At 46.0% G+C, this 17680-nt stretch overlaps 2 protein-coding genes across 4 annotated transcripts in view; one reads left to right on the top strand and one right to left on the bottom strand.

Moving 5' to 3' along the window:
• LOC135912749 (phospholipid-transporting ATPase ABCA1-like) overlaps positions 1 to 17680 on the bottom strand; it is a 135773-nt gene that overhangs the window by 81362 nt on the left and 36731 nt on the right. Inside the window, exon 1 of one of the 2 annotated variants that reach the window (XM_065445283.1) lies at positions 12046 to 12181. The exons of the other annotated variant lie outside the window; for it this stretch is intronic. The gene's annotated coding sequence lies outside the window, so the exon portion shown is untranslated. Of the gene's footprint in view, positions 1 to 12045; positions 12182 to 17680 lie in introns of those variants that run through there. 2 annotated transcript variants of the gene reach the window in all.
• Positions 13223 to 16813, top strand: LOC135912748 (gamma-glutamylcyclotransferase-like). Of its 2 annotated transcripts, XM_065445281.2 has the most exons (4): positions 13223 to 13384; positions 13570 to 13783; positions 15717 to 15850; positions 16464 to 16813. In XM_065445281.2, the coding sequence occupies exons 1-4, from the start codon at positions 13344 to 13346 to the stop codon at positions 16747 to 16749; spliced, it is 675 nt and encodes a 224-aa protein (XP_065301353.1). In that variant the 5' UTR covers positions 13223 to 13343; the 3' UTR covers positions 16750 to 16813. The 2 variants fall into 2 exon arrangements, with proteins under 2 accessions (XP_065301353.1, XP_065301352.1); XM_065445280.2 differs by lacking the exon at positions 13223 to 13384 and having other exon boundaries at positions 13398 to 13783.

The raw sequence follows: 17680 nt of genomic DNA on the forward strand, positions 1-17680 counted from the left end.
TAGGGAATGCACAATAGAGAGTAGGAGTGGGGGTGGGGTGATGGTGAGGGGGGGGGGGGGCTGAGAAATGAGATACGAGGACATTACGGCCGGACGAACGGTCGGACGGCATGGCAACGCGAACGCGCCGAGGTTGCGAGAAAACTGACATTTAAACGTCGATACGATGCGAGCGAGCCACGTGATGTGCCGCTCGGAGATATCCCTGAAACGCCGAAGCTGCGGAGACATTTCCGCAGTACACGACTGTCACTGTCACGCGCACTGCAGCAAAACTACACGCAAAGGTCGAGGACAACGTTTCTTTCTTTCTTTCTTTCTTTCTTTCTTTCTTTCTTTCTTTCTTTCTTTCTTTCTTTCTAATTCGTCTCGTGTTCCACAAACTTAAATGCGATACACGGTCCGCATAGGGGAACTGTAATCTGGACTAGATGGTTTTGATTTCCCTATTACAATTTCGGCAGGCGTAAGAAAGCATATATGGACAACACAAAAACACAGACAGAGAGAGATAAGCTCTCGCACACGATATGCACACAACCGTATGTTCCTCTAAAACCTGTCCAGGTGGACCCTATTTTACCGCCCTCAGAACACGCTACCCCTTTACAGCTTAATAGCCTTAGCCTGCAGTCATATCACTCCCAGTTTCCCAGTTTAAATAGCCGTGTAAAGTATAAGGCAACGGAAAACGGATGATTTTAATTGGGACGAACATGAAAGCTGGATTTTTCTTATGCGGTGTACGTATATCCCTGCAGCAGTTGCCGCAGATGGCGGCAAAAGGAGACAGTTATGGTGTCTGCGCTCTACAGCAGGAGGTGTGCACGCATTTACTTTGTCTTTGTGAAAAGAAATTCATGAAAATCGCGAAATGGAATTAGCACTGGGTCATCAAATACGTTACGTTGAATACGCGAGATCGTTACTTTGGTCACACGATTTAGCGAATATATCCCATCGCGAAAAGACCTCGTTATCCTAAACCCGGATATAGCGAATCCCTCGTTATAGCAAAAAAAAATTCTAGGCTTTCAGAGTCCAAAACCACGATCTAAATATGAGGGACGCCGCAGTGGGGGGGGGGGGGGGGGAGGCGAGGGATTCCGGATTAATTTTGACCACCTGGGCTCTTATAGCAAACAACGGCGCCGGTCACGCGTACCTCGACAGGGTTTGAATGGCAAGCATCCCGTGTGCTCTGTAGGTAGGTGGCTATCATTATCAGCATTGCAAATGATGCTCCAGGTTTTTTTGCCAATCACTCACATATTGCGCATGGTAACACCCTATATATTTATTCCTTGATGGCTTCATGAATAAACTGTCGCAAGTCAGTGCTATGTGCGTGTCGCTCTCTCGTGTCCTTGTCTTTTTTGCGCCGTGTCCTTTTCTCCCATGAATAACAAACAAGCCCGAGCTTCCACGCTAAGACTCTTATAACGATTCTTCAAAGAAAGAAAACGGCGCAGTAAACGACAAGACCAGAGAAGTTCGTCACACGGTTGATGTAGCGAAGTAAACACGCCCGCGGCGATACCACGAAGAGTGCTATACACAAACAAATAGGCAAACAGAGCACGAGACTCCACCAAAGCGAAAGAGGAGCGGCCGAACGAAAAGGAGCACGCACGCGGTCTACTCTATATATGCTATATGTATACACGGAGAACACGAAAGTGGAAGTGTGTAGGCGGATCGCACGTGTGTTTACTAGTAAGTACACATGCGCCACATGCGAGGAAAACAGTGGGAAGCAGTCCCCCACCCCGTTCCTTTTGTTGTTTTTATATTCTTTTTCGTCTAAATGCAATAACTGGGCACGTTTTAAAAAGAAAAAAGAAAGACAGGAGAAATAAAGGCGGCTTGATGAAAAATGACTCGCGTTTACTGTACAGCTAGGCATTGTGGCGCCACAAACTCGACCATATAGAAAGCTTTTTTTCTTTTTTCTGTGCTCTCTTCGCATGTTGTATTACACATATGCTGCCGCGCATGGCTATAGGCGCGTATTTGTTATGTTGTTGTTGGACACGAGCCAAGCACTTTGCATAACCTTTTTGATACAAGGCGAGTTCTTAGTTAACGCTTGCTGGTGTGCTAATTGATTGTGATTCATAGTTCCTAATTGTATAACGTACGTTTACGATACATGAAATGGCATTGTGAAACGACTTGATACAGACACATTGTGAATAGCGCCAGGCGTTCGTCGTTCGATCCGTATAGGGAAGCATTCAAACGAAAGCGCTTAAATCCCATTAGATAGAAAGCGCATTATGAAAGGGAAACAAATACATAAGTGTCGTTTAGTCAGAAGCAGCCTAGCAAAGCTCCTACCAGTTGCCGATGCGTTCCCTCGAGATTGAAAGCCAAGAGCAAAGAAAGCTTTAAAACGGGGATTGAATCGTTAAGAACTCACCGCGGGAAGTTTGCAGTCATCCACGTTAGGAACAGTTTCTGAATAGGAGCGTCTATGAGCTTTCTTTCCATCATCTCTCATCACTCATATTTTTTTTTCCCGTCCTCTTTTCCCAGTGCAGAATTATAGCACGTCAGAACAAGCTATAGCTCGGGCTGCCTTGGCGTAAATAAATTCATCTCTCTCTCTCTCTCTCTCTCTCTCTCTCTCTCTCTCTCTCTCTCTCTCTCTCTCTCTCTCTCTCTCTATCTATCTATCTATCTATCTATCTATCTATCTATCTATCTATCTATCTATCTATCTATCTATCTATCTATCTACCTACCTACCTACCTACCTACCTACCTACCTCTCTATCTATCTATCTATCTATCTATCTATCTATCTATCTATCTATCTATCTATCTATCTATCTATCTATCTATCTATCTATCTATCTATCTATCTCTCTCTCTCTCAGCGGGGACAGCACAGCGACGCTCTTAACAACAGTTCGTAAGCTCATAGCTCCCTGTATCATAACATTTGCTAGTTCAGTGTCTTCTTTCTGACGTCACAGGAGGAAGGCAAAAGAGGAGCCGCCGCTCGAGACTTGGGGGGGCGACTGCCGCTGAAGCGCCAGCTGGAGCGGTTGACCTTCCCCGAGGTTTTTAATTGTATTCGTGCAAGCTCCTATAGCTTCCAATTGGAAACGCTGGCAGAGTGGACTAAGGCGAAGAACTTTAGCCGCGTTGGTAAATTACGTAGGCTTCTACAGCAGCGAGAATAAAGCCACTCTCATCGTGACAGGTGGCGACGCCACCTTGAAGTATCCGCACTGGCACGTCGTGACGTCACACATTTTGAAAACGTCTACTCGGGTGTGTCACTTTTTTTTTTAAATGCAAGATAGAGTTAATTGTGTTCTAGAAGAGCCAAAGTGCTGCACTTAGCAAGCTTCGAAAACATTTAACTTCCCCACAACGGTCGAAAGACGAGAAAAATAGATCAAAATCAGTGACGTCACACTGACGTATACCTGCGCTGGGGTTTGGGTGAGAGCTTCTTAATAAAAATAGGCGTTTGGCTCTTATTTTATATTTGTGATTGATTGATTGATTGATTGATTGATTGATTGATTGATTGATTGATTGATTGATTGATTGATTGATTGATTGATTTTAACGCACCGAAGTACCACTGGGGCTATATTAAGGTCACCATACAGTAAAGGACCGCCCGGGGTTCGCTGTACCTAAGGCTAAGTACACGAGCGTTTTTTTTTTTTTTTTCCCCATTTCGCCCCACTCGAAATGCGTCCGCCGAGGCCTACGAATCGGACCCGCGCCCTCGTGCTCAGCAGCCGTGTAATTGCTCTTAATCATCACTCTTCGTAAATAGAGTTCGTAAATGTTCGTTTATTTCTTCGTAAATAAAAATAAACGAACAGATATGGCCTCGTGAGAGTGCTGCGCCGGTCTAGTCGTTATAGCGCCTCTTTAATGGGTTTCTCTCTGCTGATGCTGTTCTCGTTGTGCCTGCTAAGAGTGCCTGCAGAGTTGATCTCCGCCGTAATTGCGCCTTCATCTGAAACGTGGACGGCGCCGCCGCCTCACTCCGGAAGTCGAACCCGGGGTCTCTAGCTCGGCAGCTTGCCCGCCGTAGATGCCACCGGGCCACTACATGTAAGCGGATGGCCGGGCGAAAGGAAAAGGATGGAGGACTCGATCTTTGGGATCTCACGCGAGAGCCCTTCCCGTTCCGAGTCATTTCCTTCTCGGCAAATGTCATTCCTTATCTGTAACGGCTGGAGCACGCTATTACCTATGTGTACATACATGTCGCGAGGTCGCAATAAGATTTCCTCCACATCCTGCAAAACAAGCGATGACCGCGATAACGCAAGAATATTGCAGGACCAACGAGTACGTCGAGCATACGCCATATATTGAGCAAGGTTCTTTGGGGAAAAAAGTAGCTAGGAAAAAAAAAAACTGCGTATGCGGTACCTTTTTATCTATAGCATCTCTGTACGTTCTCGAGGAGTCTGAGCTGCCAAAGCCACGTAGGAAAGAAGGGGGGGAAAAAGACGACGAAGAGCTACAGCCTACGCTCTAAGAAAAAAATCTGAACCCTGCTGCGACTTATCTTGTCCTTCAACGACATAATCGTCTTCCATCTTGCGCGCATTTCCTTTCTTTAACGCTGCGCCCACGGTGTGTGCTTCCAGGAAACGAACAGCCGTGCGCGTAACGGCCCTCGCAGTAAAGTACAGCGAGCGCAGAACGCCAAATAAATAAAGTGTACGCGACATTGACAACGATTATCGGGAGCGTTTCGGTCATACCGATGCACAATGACGCGCAGTTATGCGGATTGCAGCTTTTTCCTTGCGTATACAGGAGTTCCTCCAAGTTACGGAATTATTAAGTAGCAGAAGAAAGCATAGCGTGGAATGGGACGCGACTGCCGAATCATAATCCCGCAGCGCGGAACGATGGAAATATAAAAATTACAGCAGATCAGCAATGTAATTCACGGCATCATTTTGAGTCCGCATATCTCTCAACTGGTGTTACGTTCAGAGCCTCTCTCTCTCTCTCTCTCTCTCTCTCTCTCTCTCTCTCTCTCTCTCTCTCTCTCTCTCTCTCTCTCTCTCTCTCTCTTTCTCTCTCTCTCTCTTTCTCTTCTTCTTCTTCTTTTTTTTTAAAGCACAAGCTTAAGCTTTACGTATATATACCGACAGACATTAATTTCACGATTACACTGTCCGCATAAAATTATTAATTAAAGAGTTCATTAGTGAAACTTTACACGTCGCTGCAATAGTCCAGCGTTCTGCCGCTCAGGACACACTAGGTCGCGGGTTCGGCTGCATAAATGAATGAATCTGACACATCGCCGCAGGACACCGCACGGAGTATTCACACATAATGCCGTTGGGCGGGAGCACACCTCGCGCGACCAAAGTAAGCAAAAGGCAAAACAAGACGGACGAAATAAAAGTCGAAGGCCAACGCTCGGGGGGCCATTGTTATATACACACACCCCGCCTCTCGCTGGGCGTAGCACGTGCAACGACCTCGATCCGTGCAGCTTTTTTCTTGCACTGCACAGAGGGAAAAAAGAAACCAGTTCCCGTTATGACTACACGCAGAGCCCGCCCGCTGTGACTCAGCTGCGCTTCCAAGACCAGAAACACTCCGCCTGCAACGCGATGGCAACAGGCACCGCCGCCGTTCGATAAACCAACCGTGGGTTGCACGACGCGTGGCCTACTGCCGTTCAAGCTGCAGTACAGAACGTGCTCCATATTTTATTCAGCACCCTTTTATCACTAAGCTCCGAGGCCAGCGCGGCGCTTGTGTCTGTTCGCGACGTGCCAAAACGAAGTAGAAATAAAAGAAGCAAACAACTGAGAATCACGCTGCTGATTATACTTTTTTTTCTTCTCTTGATTGAAGGACAGTCTAACTGAACCGTTCTGAACTTTCCTCGCTTCTATTTATGCAACAAAATTATAGATTTTTAAATTCATTACCTGAACACATAAGCAAAGTCTGCCCGACTCTTGGCCAATCCCCGTGAGTCGGTATGCGCCAAACTCATCAATGGCATCATCATCAAAGGTATCATCATCATCATCATCATCATCATCATGTACCCTGGTTGAAGTTTTATCTACACACAGGTACGGTTTGCATTCCTGGGTTAATCAAGTGAGCAAAGGCAACAGAGAAAGAAATATGCTCAAGTAAAACTCTTGATTGGGCTAGTTGCTTCATGCTTGAGGTAGTAAAGCCAAGGCGCTGAAGACCAGGACTCAAGAAGAAGAGCACAAAGAAAGAAATCCATGGTCTGGTGCCCTCTCGTCTGTGCTCTTATTGTAACCAGGATGAAGCGATTCGCCACTTTTTTTTTTGTTTTCTACGTTGTAGCCGCTTCAGTCTGAAAGTGACTGCACTCTAGAGCTGAAAGTATACTAAGGGTGCGGCACGCTTAGTGCTCCGTAGCACTGTGCACGCGCGTACATCAATAAGGCCCGTCCAGCGCCGTGTATACAGAAACCCAACAACCGACATGTCGTAAAGCCGCGCGTCGGACAGCCGGAGTAGAAATCTCGCCGCCAGCGTCGTCATAAATACGATCGCCGTCTTGTCGTTGTCACCTCACTGCACGCCACACAACTTCTCCTAACGCAAACAAGTTGGCCCACCTGGTTATGAGCTTCGCGGAACGCCAAATGGCGCTGCGTAGTCGGCTACCCGCAAAATTATTCACATAATATCGATGTGTGCGGGATCTGCATATTTCTTTAGTATTTGATGGTTGTTAATTAAGCCTCCTCTTAAGATAATAAGAGCAGTCCTTCTCCTCTTATTATTTTGCTCTTACAAAAGCTCAATATGCCTCAGGATTGCTTTCTTCAGTGCCTCTTGAAGGAGTACTGGTACATTTTCGGCCTGTCAAGTTTTCACGTTAAATGAAGGCCCGAAGCCTCTCAACATTAAATAATAATAATAATAATAATAATAATAATAATAATAATAATAATAATAATAATACGAAACTGGGGTGCCTTTCTGGACGTAGTCAAATTCCGCCATGTTCTGTAATTCTGTAATGGCGGCATAATTAACCAATCACAGAGGCCGTAGCAGCTCCGTGGGCCAATCAGAGCAGACAAGATGGCGTAACCTGACATTGCCCAGAATAGCACTCGACACCCAGCAGGTGAACGTGCCGCGACGTCGTGGCACACCAGCTGCACTTCACTCCTGCGATTGCTCGGCTGCTGCTAAACGTACGCATGCACGCACGGCCGGAACAAATCCATTCAGAAGTCTTGTTTATTATTTATTAACGCGAAAGCCTTAAGTGGCTCATACCCGTTGTGGTCTGGAAAAACGCGGCGCGCGGTACAATCACGTGACCTCGGCTCGCGCAGACACGCGCTGGTGCAACTGCCTGGCTGCCTCCGATGCCGCCAATCATGCCAAACAAGAAGGGCAAAGTTGACTGAAACAGAGTTAATTCGGTGGCAGTGAAACCTTCGAGCTTACGTGGAAGTCGAACGCGTGACGTACGTTGTAAGGGCGAAGTTAATTAAGGTGCAGTTAACTAAGGTATCGTCAATTAAGGCACTCGACCCCACGACCTTTGGTCGGAGAAAACAAGTAATAAGTAACAACGCATTCGAGTGAGAACGTCAATTTAATGAATGTCTCTTGGGCACGCAGGCTTCCGTCTTCAACCTCATTATGCTAAAGTGACTGTCTTTCGTTTACTGTTATTATTATTATTTTGTAATCGACACCACCAATATCCAGCCTTACTGCTACACGGCGGCAGCAAATTTCTCTCTGTGGCGCTACGTCACGTTCGTGTCGATGACGTCAGATCCGGCATTTCAAGAGCTCAACGTGTCAAATTAAAATGTCTTACGAGCGCTTCCCAACATACGTACTTGCCATGCATTTTTTTTTCTTTTAACGAGCGAGAAACGTGTAATATTTGGCCAAAGAGTACCAACTCGTACTTTTCGAGGTTAGAGAAACTCTACCTAAAAACATTCTACAACTCCGAAAAGCATGCGTCGGTTACCCCTTAGCCAAAGGACGGCGGAAGTTGGTGCCCAGTTGCACCCGCATATGATAAGTGCGGTTACAGAGGAGATTAAAAAAATTAAAGTATGGGGTTTTACGTGCCAAAACCACTTTCTGATTATGAGGCATGCCGTAGTGGAGGACTCCGGAATAATTTCGACCACCTGGGTTTCTCTAACGTGCACCTAAATCCAAGCACACGGGTGTTCTCGCATTTCGCCCCCATCGAAATGCGGCCGCCGTGGCCGGGATTCGATCCCGCGACCTCGTGCTCAGCAGCCCAACACCATAGCCACTGAGCAACCACGGCGGGTCATCTAAATCTAAGTACACGGGTGTTCTCGCATTTCGCCCCCATCGAAATGCGGCCGTCGTGGCCGGGATTCGATCCCGCGACCTCGTGCTCAGCAGCCCAACACCATAGCCACTGAGCAACCACGGCGGGTTACAGAGGAGATCAAGTGCCGTACCGAGGCGCGAAAGGAAGTCCATTCAGTTTATTGTGTATCGCCAATTTAAGGATCGCTTCACGTTCCGTACGTGTGTCCTTGAAAAGGCTCGCCCGCAGCTGCCGTATATGACGAACGAGAGCTTTGAGAAAGCGTATATGGTACGCGGTGTTTTCACAGCCGCGTACGAGGAAAATATTCGTAAAAATAAAAATATTAATAAAGGAAGGGGCGGGAAACCGGGCGCGCAAACGAAGCGTGTACCCACGTGTTTCAAGCCGACTCGCACGCAAAAAATTTTTTTTCGACGACTGTCACGGAAGACGCGTATAGCGAGCCTCGTTCTTTTTTTCTTTTTTCATCGCTTTTGGACCGAATTAAGAAGACAAAAAAAAGAAAGAAAAGGAAGTACGCGATAGTTTGCTGCCACGTTCGGAAAGATCCTTAGCTCCTTGTGAACACAGTCTCGCTTTTACCTTAACCTTCCACGGCTGCATCGTTATCGAATGAATGGTACAGAATAATTGGGAGAGATAACTTTCGTGATAAGGCCTGTATATAAGGCGAGTGACAGGTGTGACGTTCGTTGAGATGGAGGAGGATAGTGGTACAGATAAGATACCAAATGGGTGTGGCTAATACTCTACAGTTGAGATTGAGGGTTAGAATTGATGAGACGGGCAGATCGCGTAATGCTGTGAGCAGATAACTGAATGAATGTTCACTACGGCACAAGAACAGGTACCAAGGGAAAGGGAACTTGAGTGGACAACGGCAGAGGATTAGATGGTGCGATTACATTGGGAAATTTGCAGGGATAGGATGAAGATCGCTGGACGATGAAAACGAGCCCTTCCGAGACCGTAATTCCGTTAACGATTATTATCACTCGATCGTACGTTATTTTCTTATCGTGCACGTTGGACAGAGTGGCGCAGCGATCCCGGCGATAACTGTGGGCTGCGAGCCAACGATAAGGACGAAAATAATCCGTTACAAAATTTGGGCCACGGAGATACGCTTAAGCGAACGTTGTAAAACCTTTGCAGAAAGAAGACGATTTTGGTTTCGTTCGGGAACATGTACAAAAAAAAAAAATGCTGGTTATTTTTCGTGTCACAACTACGATATGATTATGAGGCATGACGTAGTTGCGAGGAGGAGGAGGAGGAGAAGGGGGGGGGGGAGGGCTCTGGATTAATTTTGGCCACCTGGGGTTCTTTTAACGCGCACCCAATGCAGGACACACGGGCGTTTTTGGATTTCGCCCCTCGTCGAAATGCAGCCGCCGCGGACAGGATTTGATCCCGCGTGCCCTCAGTGGCAGGACATCATTAGCGCTTTCTTTTACAATGGTGAAATCGCAGAGACGGAATTTTCCTTTTTTTTTTTTTTCGGCGCATGACCTCGTTTGGCCAGAAACCCTGACGCGGCGGCCGCTGAATTGAAACTAGCGCTCATATCGAGCGGTCATGACCCTGACACCATAACGTACACTTTTGGCTTTTGGCAAACTGTTAAATGAATACCATTGCATTTCGTAGCCAATTTAAAAAAAAAAAACTGCTAAGTGGACAAGACTTCCTTGTACTGTTCGTCTTCAGTTACGCAATGCAAACACGTGCGCAAAATGTTCATAACTGAAAAGTTAATTAACAATCTTTCTTTGTTTCCTTATTAGCTAGCTGCCTGAAAAATCGCGCCAACTGTCTCAAAAGTGATGGCCACTTTTTCACGTACATAATCCACCTGAACAGGACGAATTACGCGATAAAATTTGTTCGAATTAAAAAAAAAGAAAGAACTGGAAGAAATAGAGCACGAGGTATGCATCCGGCCTGATATGAGCAGCTAAATGACCGGTGTTTCGTATATCGTACGTGATGCGGAAGTTGGTCCAATTATTCCCGGTAAACGAAGCATGCCTTGGACAGCAGCTGGCTTCACTGCCGCAACAATATGTGGCCCGCATTTCTACTAATAACAATGACTAATTAGTTAACTTATAACTACTTGTGTAGTTTGCTTATCAGTACGTATATGTATACACGTCGCCGCTAGTAACGTGTTCGCGAAAAAATTACCTCGTTCACTTTAGTGTACCGCCCCGGGATAATCATGACCTCTTCATGCACTCATTCACGCCACATTTCGAACGGTTCATTGGGTACGAAATAATGGTACCCATGGTCTTCAGAGAGTACTTCGTTAAAGCTACTGAAAGCTAACAGCGGAAAGCACACCTACGAAATCAATCGTAACAAGAAAATTATAGGATGTAACATCTAGCCGTCGACACTGTCCAGCATTGGAAACAGCTTATAACTACACGCACGAGCACAGATCGAACGTACCGCACCAATCAATCCATTTCTCCACGCCTCTGACGACGCGCTATTGGCGTCGTAAACAAGCTTAGTACACGATTAAAACAAGAACATCACGAAAGGGAAGACAACGTATTTGTTTAGTTAATTCACGAGAAATGCCACTTCGAACGTACTCTACACGCTCAGCCGGACCTTTAATCACCTTTCAAGGTGCTTTACGCCAAAAGAAATGTCGGAAAACTATGATATATTCACATGAAGAGAAATTAAAATGTCAGTGCTATTCCGCTGGCGGTTCCCGTTATTTACAGGTTGTCGAATGCTATCAGAAGCCGTGCTTTGTATCATGTGCGCGAATATGTTGACACAGGTTGAGCTGTGCCGAGAAAAAATAAAATAACAGAACACCTACAGATTTTCTTCTTCTTTCTCTCTCTCTCTCTATTTTCAGCTGAGCCTCCTCAGCAAGATGTAGCCACGCACTAAATGATAAGAGCTTTAGAATCAAATCGACTTGTCCAGGCGAATGATGAAAAATATCCGTAGATATGATATACGACTGCTCAGAACGCATTTGCGATGTGCGCTGGCTCGTCACCGATAGACAAAAACTTGCCGATTTAAAGCCCCGTACTTAAATTTGAATTACCATTGCTACCACAGTTTGCGAAAGTGCAGCTTGACGTTCACTGACGGTCGACAGGATCGAGTGACAGCTCCGTCCACGCTGGACAGAGATCGGCACGTTCATAGCGGTCGGTGATTCATTGCAACGTTACATCAAAAGATGAACAACGTAGACTAGGCAGGGCAGCCGATTTCGGCCGGGGAAAATGTCAGGGCTTCCCGCAGGTGCGCCGTCAGACGGAGTCGTGAAAGCTTTGCGTGATTCCACGACCTTTCGACAATGCCCGTTCGCGAAAGTAAAATACACACACACAGCAGCAGCATTAACCGCAACTGAAGAAGCCGTCGCGTCGGGATTCTCTCGACAGACGTCACGCTCGACGACGGAGTACCGAAGCACATCCGAGCTCGTGCAAACAGTGTCAGATTCGCGCCGATGCACGAAGCTAAATTGAAGCAACAGACCCGCTATCTTGCGCGAGCGAGCCCGAGGAGCAAGAGCAAAAAGAAACCGCGCACTGCGAAACAACGCTCGTGGCTCTTTAAAACTGGCACGCGCAGGAGAACACGCTTTCCTAAAGACGCGAGAGGAAAAAGAAGAGAGAGATTAGGCGCAGGGCGCCGAAACTCACACATTCGGCACGCTGTTATCCGGACTAAATATATGGCGCTGCCGAGATTAAGCCTTGCAGACGACCAGCTGACTTGAGAAGCAGCCACTAGCACAGCCACCGCGCTGCGCACGACGGGTACGCCGGCTCTCGTTGCATGTCGTCATTTCTCGCAGGTGGTGTAAATAAACTGAGTTGTAAACCTGCGCCTTCACCATTGCATCCCAAACTGAAGAACATTTCTTAAAGTACTAGATTACACAGACCCATCTATTAGCACAAAACATAAGTGAACTAATTTAAGAAACATTACTTTGAAACAAATATTAGTTTTATATTTGGATCACAGATGGCGCGACAATTTGTAAGACCCAATACAAATGTTTGCTTTTGTTACAATTTTTGAGGTGAAATTTGTCGCAAGTGTTGCAGCTATGTGTTACGCTCTACGTTCTGCTGCGCAGCAGACGACGGAAGGCGGTCCACTGCGCCGTCGTCCTTGCCTCGAAAACGAGAGGAAAATTGCATTTTTCACTTGTATTCTTCTTTTCGTCTTTTCCTTTTTGTAGCGTCATCATGCTTCCCTGAGTCGGTTCTTTGTTCATCAGTCAAGTTGCAACAAGGAGAAATAAAACTGAGAAAAGAAAATGAACCGTTGTTTGCCCAAACCGGTCCGACTGCTTCCTACCGCAAGGGTACGCGAGACGTCTGCTCATGGCTATGCATGCAATTTGTCCAAGGTGATCTATCTTCAGCGCGTGACAATGATAGTCCAGCACCAGGTGCCACAGAGATAGCTTGCAGGTGTGTACGTAGTTGCTGGGATAGGAGTATATCATCAGTGGACGTGCAGCCAGTGACTTTTGTGCGTATTCAGGGGTGAAACGGACGAAGCAGACCGGCGTTCCCAAGTTCTTTCTATGGGAGCGTTTGCTGCAAAATGCGAGCTGCTGTCGCGACAGCGTAAAAAAAACTTGTGACGCTCCCTGTCGACACCTACAGAAAGCAGTGTTTCAGAGAGGGCTGCCTAAGAAAGGGCATAGATGGAAAGGGTATAAAACTCTATGGCCGGAGGGGCTGAAGCATAGAGTTTCTCACCATAACATGCTAAAGCATAGAGTTTCTAAATGAAGCGTGTTCCAGGAGAGGACAACATGCGGCAACCATCCTTGACCAGCTGCTTTCTGTAGCTGCCAGCAGGCGGCGACGAGTTTATGCGTGCGCCGTCAACGGCATTTCGCATCAAAGTTGCAATTTAAACATCTTTATTCTATGATTTAAATGTGGCAAGTGTTAGAGTGAACGATGTAGACACCAAAATGCGAGTCTTCCGCAAAATTTTAGCAAGAACAGTGCAGCGGTAAGCGCAAATTCTTTTTTAGGACACGTTAAGCGAAACATGCAGGACCCTGTACAGCGCGCGGGCAAACGACACAGAATAAAAACCGTCTTTTTATGACGTGTCATGCGTCATCCGTTTCTCTGTTGCCTATCGGCTCACGGTCAGCTGCGGAATCTACTTCGTTTACCCGGTACAGTTGGCAGGGTCATAAAGTACGGCGGTCTTCCCGTGGCTGTATGTATGGCTGTATCGCAGACGCCTGCACACAGCGCGACCCATGCTAGCATGACTTCGTCGGCCGGGAAGACCCGTAGCCCCGACGATATTTTGTATTTCGCCTACGGCAGTAACATGTGGTCGCATCGCATGCATATCTGCAACCCGACGGCCAAGTTTTTCGACACTGCAGTACTCGAGGTGAGTGCCCCCATAGGCAGGGTGAGCACGCGTCGATCGTTCGTCACGACACTCGGCTAGACATCGACCTACGCAAGCTTTAAATGCTCTGAACGCGGCGCATGTACCGTATATATGATCGCCTGCTCGTAATCATGCTCGAGTTATAGCGTTATCCCTATCTGCAGATTGAAATGCGTCTCACGGCCACTTTCGATCGCGGTCAAGCCCGATCCGGATCGAAATTTTCGACCGCGATTGGCTCGATCCCTCCCGCAAATTTAACTCCACAAAGTAGCCCATCGCAACCGAGAAATTCGATCGCGATCGAAAGTGAGCGTGTGACACCCGTATAATATCTAATCTGGGGAAAGCGGTAAACGTCAGTAGGAGCGCTTTCTTTTAAACCCAAGTGAAGATGTTTGAATGGGAAAGGGGACTGGACTCACTGTTTTGCGTGTTTGTATATACAATTTATTCTTCTTCGCTGTCCTAATCACCATATTTCATCATCATTATTACAGGTATAATTTTTCCTCCACTGCGAAGCTTTCTGTCTGGGAAAACCGTACGCGTTTCCTTTGTATAGCTCCGTGCTACATTCCGGTGGTTGGCAATCTTTCCCTTTCACGAAACTTCTTCAACCTTAATTGCGAGATTACGCGGAATTGGCTTTCCAGTTGTGGCTAGCTGCCCATGTCGAAAGAGAAATGAGGAACAATTGAGTTCAATAAAGCCTTGCAATGCTAACACCACATACATTCTCGCATGACCGTAGAGTCAATCCTAGTTTATTATTATTTTTTCAATGTGATAGCATTCTTTGTCTACTTTCCCCACTTTGTGTCAGCATCCTTTATTTTCTAACCTATATCAACTTGCTGCAAGCACACTCCACAGGTAGAACACCCACTCTTCTTGCTCAATCAATCTGTTTCAAGCTGTTTCAATCTGGTCAAGCTGCTTTGTCGCAGCTTGACCTGAGCTCTTGCCACCCATACAGTAGCAAATATACAGCAGCTGGCATTTATATAAGCATTGTATGTCTGAAATAGACTCCTATGTAATCGTGCTGTAGTTCATATTAAGTCAGGTATGCTGAATCCCAGTTCAACAGTGCTAGAGGGACAAAACTGGCTGTGGTTGAGAGGCCACATTTAGGGAAGCTTTCTTTGTGTTGTGCGAAGGTGATCTGTGGAGGCGCTGTGGCAGTTAGGTGCATTCATGCGATTAGCATTCTTAGCCTACTTCGTCCACTACAGCTTGTAAATAAAGGCGTCTTCAGAAATGCAGTGTATCACTACATTGCTTGAATGCTAATCGCATTAATATTGACAGTCATTGTGAGATTGGCTCTGCTAGAATTAACTTTTAACTACAGTAAGTGATAAACTAGCTTCAAGTTATATCAGGCCTGTTGCACATGTATGATCCCTATCATTATTAAGTGCTGTCAGTAAGTTTCACTGAGATCCTGCATAGTCAGTGAAATACAATTACTGCAACATGAACGCCCTCCATAACTTTGTAAACAACTGGATGACAATTGCAGTCTCAGAGTGGCTGCCGTTCAACCCTCCTAGAACTCGTGGAGTCCATGGTCTAAAAACTGGATGGTACGTCATGCTCCGTCACAAATATATTTCTACAGTTAGGTGAAAATAGGTGACTAGATGAACCGATTTATGGAATCGTTTCCCAGACAGTAGTTCTTTGCTCCTGCTCTATAGTTTGCAATTGGTTTAACTGGGAATTAGGTCAGCAGCAGTTTGCACCTAGTATCTCTGATTTGTCATAGTTACAGTACTGTTTCAATCAAGCATCATCACCGATTAGCACAACTGTCAGTTTAGTCACTGGGCAGCAAAGTTCAGTTGAGCATTTTTACATGGGAGACTAAATATTATGCCTATATGTCCTGCAAAATTTAAATGGTGAATGTCACTGTGTGCAGGGCTACTATGTTGGTTTTGTGGACTACTTCAAGAGCTGGCAAGGTGCTGCAGCCATACTGAAAAAGAATGCCGAACGCACCACACATGGTGTTTTATGGACACTTCCGAAGGGAGACATACATAATCTTGACCGGTGAGTCTAGGGAAATACTGCAGCACCTTTTTCTGTAGTGCCTAAAAAGTTGAAAATGTAGCAACCTTGCTATATCCTAACACCATGTAAATTGACGTGTATAGATCCCGCACGGCCAGCTCCACCAGCATTCTTAATCCTGTGTGTGGCAAATTTTCTAACTAGTGCGTGTTACCAGCCCCGTATTACCTCCTCTTCATGTAAAAGAACCACAGCACCTGGCAAACAGTTTGATCCTGTAATACGATGGCAAGGAATGTGGATGCAAGAAAAGCATTGATGGCAGGGAAGGAAAACTAGTGTGGGACAAAGAGCATCAGTCATCAAATGATGGTTATGCAACCTGCTTCCAAAAGTTAAGCACATGAAAGTACATATAAACATAATGATTCGGCCCTGAGGGTGTTCAAAATAAATAAGTAAACAAAACATCTTTTTTATGTTGGTAACATGCCAGCTGATATTAAAAAAACAACTAAACCACCTATCATGTCCTTGTGCAGTCTTCGGTCTGAGGTGGATATGTAAACATTTGTAGAAAGTTATAGCGCTACTTTTTTGCTTAAACTGTGCATACCTACGTGTTTTCTGCCTATTTTATCTTTGAATGCAGGCAGGAGAGAGAGTATGAAGCCGCCGATGTGACAGTGAAGCTGCCATTGGGGGACAAAGTGGTCTGCCGAACATACTTCTATCTTCCCTCAAGGCCCGGAAAGGAAGATATGCCCTCGCTTCTCTACAAAGCCGTCATCGTGGCTGGAGCAATTGAACACAAGCTGCCCGACAGCTATGTGCAAGAACTTATGAAGAACCCCGACAATGGCAAAACACAGGGTAGCAACATTGGGGTGGACATCGACAAGCTCCGGTCATGTGTGAATGGATACCTGACCTTATGAATGTGTGCGATTTATTGAAGTGATAGTTATGCAAGTATTTAGTAAACAATTTGTTGAAAACCTGTCCGGCTGTGCTTGGTGCATAAAAAAGTATGCTAGGTTGGATGTGGTGGAACACCGGGTTGAATGGAGAACATTAAAAGCACTCTTGAGAATGTATTCCCAATTGGTGCCACAACGCCTTCTGTTACATAACTGGGCTCCTGTTTCAGTCATGTTAGGTCATGTTCACATCATTGCCTTCTCAGAGAAAAAGTTTGCAAGATCCCAGCCTGTGAAGCACACTTAAAGAGCATGGTGATTTTTTCCCTTTATGTGACTTTACCATTGACTGTTCTGGAAAGCCTTCATCATAACATTCTGCAATATACAGGGTCCTGAATATTTGGCTGCGCGTGTTGAAAAAAGACTTTTCGCTTACCACTGTGCTGTTCTTGCTCAAATATTGCAGGACAGTTGCATTTTGGTGTCGACTTCATTTAGTATAGCATTTGGCACAGTTAATTGCCTGGTTTCTAAGAAAAAAGTGGAAATTTGCCTACGCTTATGGGGATGCAAGCTGCTGCCGCGACGGTGCAAGCATAAACTTGTGTCGTCACCTTTCGTCATCTGCAGAAAGCTGTGTTTCAGGGAAAGCAGTCACCTGTTCCAGGAGCGGGCAACACGTGGCAGCCCTCCCTGAAATTCTGCTTTCTGCAGATGATGGCAGAGGGCGACAAAAGTGTGCCAGGCCCGGCTTTTCAGACGCCATTTTTCCCATAAACAAAAACAGTTTCTCATTTTTGTTTTAAAACACGGGCGACTAATCGTGCCAAGTGTTATACTAAACGAACTCGACACCAAAATGAGATTGTTCCACAAATTTTTTGGCAAGAACACTGTAGCGGTGAGTGCGAAATCTTTTTTTGAACATGCGCAGCCAAATATTGAG

This window comes from Dermacentor albipictus, chromosome 9, assembly GCF_038994185.2.
Source record: "Dermacentor albipictus isolate Rhodes 1998 colony chromosome 9, USDA_Dalb.pri_finalv2, whole genome shotgun sequence".
Classification (NCBI taxonomy): domain Eukaryota; kingdom Metazoa; phylum Arthropoda; class Arachnida; order Ixodida; family Ixodidae; genus Dermacentor; species Dermacentor albipictus.

Coding starts and splice junctions, on each gene's coding strand:
- LOC135912748 (XM_065445280.2), top strand. CDS start 13,490: ATGCGTCATCCGTTTCTCTGTTGCCTATCGGCTCACGGTCAGCTGCGG. Junction 13,784..15,716: donor TCGACACTGCAGTACTCGAG/GTGAGTGCCCCC, acceptor CACTGTGTGCAG/GGCTACTATGTTGGTTTTGT. Junction 15,851..16,463: donor GACATACATAATCTTGACCG/GTGAGTCTAGGG, acceptor CTTTGAATGCAG/GCAGGAGAGAGAGTATGAAG.